General features: G+C 32.6%; 1 protein-coding gene across 1 annotated transcript in view; it reads left to right on the top strand.

Annotated features, from left to right (window-relative positions):
* LOC106478594 (sarcolemmal membrane-associated protein-like) overlaps positions 1 to 4,397 on the top strand; it is a 66,644-nt gene that overhangs the window by 51,517 nt on the left and 10,730 nt on the right. Inside the window, exons 14-15 of the mRNA XM_022382216.1 lie at positions 648 to 704; positions 2,782 to 2,823. Of these exons, the coding sequence (XP_022237924.1) occupies positions 648 to 704; positions 2,782 to 2,823 (99 nt within the window). The remainder of the gene's footprint in view (positions 1 to 647; positions 705 to 2,781; positions 2,824 to 4,397) is intronic.

Here is a 4,397-nt window from a genome sequence, read left to right as displayed (position 1 = left end):
AATATACTTAGTCTAAACATTTATGTTTTTGTGTTAAAATTTGTCATTTTAGAACGAAAGAGGCATAATTTATATTTATTTCATAATTTTTTATGGTTACAAGATCGGTCAAATCTACTGAACCTGTTAGTAAAAATAACAGATAAAATATAATGTTTTTTCTTAAGAAATGTTTGATAACTATCTGGACATTATAAAGATTTTGCATGTGAAATTTAAAAATTTTCTGATGCATAAAAGTATTTTTAATCTTAAAATGAAAATTGCATGTTGGATAGTCAACATACAAAAAGAAAAAAAAAGGCATGAGAAAAACATTGCTTAACAAAGCTTAAAGCTTAATAAAAAATTTGATATTTTGTGTATGAAAGCATTGTAATGTTTACTGATAATCTGCCACGTTTCATTAACATACTATAAAAAGCACAGAATGATTGAGATTGGTACCAGGGACTGAACCTGTGCTGAAAGAATTAATACCAATATAGAACAATTAGTTGTGTATGTTAAACAAGAAATATCTTCATTAGAATAAGGTGAACTAGTTCTGAAACAAAAAAAAAATTGTTTGATCGACTTAGCAAAGTAGATTAGAAAATTCTTTGGTATCAGATTGTAGTTTAATAGAGCTTGTACTTTTTTTATAGAAATCCAAGAAGTTGATATCATTAGTGAAAAGTTGTCCCCAGATGCATCTGTCAATGGTAAACTTGATTTTTTTTAAACTATTCTGTTACCATTGTTTGTTTGACTTTCATTAGTGTGCTATCTCCCAGTGATAGCACAAATAGTAGTAATCTTATTGCTGTGGCTGGGACAGAGTGTGCAAGTCACGACCATTTACAAATTTATATTCATAATATAATTAAACAAGTTTATTACCAATGAATGTCATTAAAGTTGGCATAAATACATAGTTTATAATCCAAATTTTTATCTTTTCTAAGCTTCACTTTCTTAACTTCAAAAAGAAATATTAAAAAAATTCTTAATCTTCATTTTTCTGTCACATGATCCCTCTGAGCTCCAAATTCTTCACATAAGAATTTTCTGACTTCTAAAACAGACTGGTGTAGTTCCAATAAAATAGAAACACAAACTATACATAATCATAAGCAAAGATCTAAAATTTGAACCTCCTTCCTACTTTATTTGTTAAAATATCAATACATTTGTCAAACTTCCCTTCCCCTTATCTCTACTTTGGAGATTGTTTCACTAATCAACGTTACATAGCTGCTGATGGACATGTTTATAGCAATAGAAAGAATAGATCCTCTTTTATCTAAAGCTCATTGCAGCTAATTGATTTTGATGGCCAGATTATAACTGTCTGACATAGTTTCTTCAAGCATGAATTTTATAAACCTTACTGAACACCTAACTGAATTTTTAACCTAGTTCTAGCTTACTTTTGAGATATTCTGTTTTGGTTACTGATTTTTTGTTGTCCTAAAATGCATATTTAAAAGCTACATGAATTATTAATTGGAGATCCAAATGTGTCGTATTCATTGAGGCTTACAGGCAGTTGCAGAGCAATTGCAAAGATCACATGGTGTTTACATGAAGTCTACAGGAAACAGTTATCAAGTTCTCTTGGTAACTTCTTGTTTTTGACAGAGTCCTGTGGTCAAGAGTATAAAAAACCATAAAATTAAAAATAAACAGATGTGAAAGGTTAAGAGTTGAAATTGTAAAGATTTGAATGCCAAATTAAACATTCAGAGAAGAGAAACCTGTATTATTCATCTTGTTTCATATTTTTCAACTTTTCATTTCAATATACATTGATTATTTTGTTTCAGTTATTCTTAGGATAGAGAAAATAAGAATTGAAATCATAAGTTTTACCAAAAAAAACTGTAATATTCATTTAGGAGGTTATAGAAGTTATGCAATAAAATTTGAAAACTGTTAGACGAAACTAAGTATATTTTGTTCTTATCATGAAAATCACTTTTCTCAGAACAAATCTTGAATAAAAAATACTTTATTAAAAAATGACTTTTTGTATAATGTTTACTATAACCTTGCTAAATTTCATGAAGATAAATTTGGTACATTCAGAGTTATATTTCCAAGGTGGATTAAATCAACAAACTTCATACTGGAAGTGTTAAAAGTAACAGTGGTAGTGCTGAATTTTATTGATTTAGTCTTAGCTTCAAGTTCACCATTGTAAGACTCTTGTGAGTCCTCAGTTGCTGTTCTTCCTCAGCTCAACTGTCACAAAGTTTACTAATAGCAGTAGCATTATTAAAATTATGAATTTTCATGTTTCCTGGCAACATGCACTAACTATTGGGCAGGATTTTTCTACCATCTACAGACTGAAAATAAATGTTAAAATCTGTTACAAAAGTAAAAATTTCATTTTGAGAATGTGGTCTATAAGAGCAATTTTTCAACTAGAAGTTTAGATGTTCGAGTGAAGAAGAATGTGTATGCTTTACCAATGTGTATATGAGTTGTCTCATATATACTCATATGTTGTCTACTCATATAAAAAGAAAAAAACATGTTTGTGAGAGTCTATCAAATGTTGCGTGACTTTTTTTGACTAAGGTAATAACTTTGTGATAATTACTTGAACTAGAGTGGAAGAAGAGCTGACACTGAGACAGAATAAAAAGTATGAGCTCATATGTATGGTATAAAATCCTTTTGGTAATATGTATATACACAAGTATTCTTATCACTTTTGAAATAGGATACTTTTATTTCATATAGAATTTTATGTTATTTGATGTTGTTATTACATCAGCTCTTATGTTCCAGGCACATTGATGAATACTTCTGGAGAAGTGGGGAAGATAAAAAGTAAGAACTGTTTAATACATTCATTACACTATCAGGGCATGAAATTAGCATTTATTTTTTAAGTGCCAAAAGAAATTTTGAGGTGCTTAAAAAAATTCTCCCTCCCTCCAAAATAAAAAATATATTTATCTCTGGTTTTGTTGGGTTTTTTCCCCAAAAATGCACGTCATAATCATGACCAATTTCAAATTTACTACAATTACCACTATCTAGATCTTAGTAAGCTACCTTAGATACATAGATCTAGATGTGTATGTAAGCAGTAGTGAGTGTAAATATTAAACTGACACTATATATGAACACATGATTTATTTTATATGTGGACCTAAATCTAGTACTTGTATGACATAAGTCCACAGATCATACACAAACAGAAATTGTGCTTCTGCTATAGCAATGATACTAAATGTAATCCATTATACATCTTGTATCTCCAACTTTCAAACTGAAATGAGTATTGCTGATAACTAATAATTAGACATTCTGATTGGCTTTAGGTATTATTAAGTATGGTAGTACTTAATATTAGGAATCAGCAAGGATTCCAAATAATTCACATGCCAAAAAATCACCCTATTGAATTCCTAAGTGTAAAACCAACCATTCAAAGTATTGGTTACAATATATTATGTGCATGCATACTAATAATATACTAAAAAGGTCGCTAACATTTCCAGTATAACAATTCAAAAATTTCCAAAACAGGAACTTTTTCTTCTACCTACATACCTACCTGATAAAGTCAGTGGGGCTAGCCCCTAGACAGTTTGGACTATTGTGACAGATTTCTCTGGCTTACTTGATTGGTCTGTGGGTATCTGCTTTTGATATTCTGATACCATTTATAAATGGTATTCATATCATGCACGTATTTAAATACGAGGCCTGTGAGAAAAGTATCCGACCTTATTTTTTTTTGCGATAACCTGATGGATTTGAATCAAGCGCACTTGCATGAGCCGACCTTGAACCTTTGTGCGCATGCATAAATTTTTTCCCCCTTGTTGATTGCGTCAGTTGTTGGCAAGCAGCCATTGAATGAGGTAGTGTGTAGTGCTCTCGTCGGTTTTTCATTGCAAGGAAAATGACGGAACGACTGGAGCAGTGCTACTGCATCAAATTTTGCCAGAAACTGGGCGACAGCCAGGTGGAAACCATTCGGAAGATTCAGACGGCTTTCGGTGACGATGCTATGGGCATCACACAGATTATGGAGTGGTACAACCGGTTTAAAGACGGCCGCACAACGGTGGAGAGCGAGCCACGCTTCGGTCGGCCATCAACATGCCGAAATGACCAGGTCATTGCCAATGTGAACGCTATGGTGATGTGGGACCGTCGTGTGACTATCCGAGAAATTGCGGAAGAGGTGGGCATCAGCACTTTTTCAGCACATTCCATTATGACCGAAGATTTGGCTATGAAGAGAGTGGCGGCGAAATTCGTGCCGAAGCTGCTTACGGCGGAGCAAAAGGAACTTCGTGTTGAAGTCTCACAGGACATGCTGGACTCCACAAACAGTGACCCCGACTTCATGAACACCATAATAGCTGGTGACGAGTCTTGGGTGTACG

This window comes from Limulus polyphemus, unplaced genomic scaffold (assembly GCF_000517525.1).
Source record: "Limulus polyphemus unplaced genomic scaffold, Limulus_polyphemus-2.1.2 Scaffold230, whole genome shotgun sequence".
NCBI lineage: Eukaryota > Metazoa > Arthropoda > Merostomata > Xiphosura > Limulidae > Limulus > Limulus polyphemus.
This window is presented reverse-complemented; position numbering and strand designations above follow the sequence as displayed.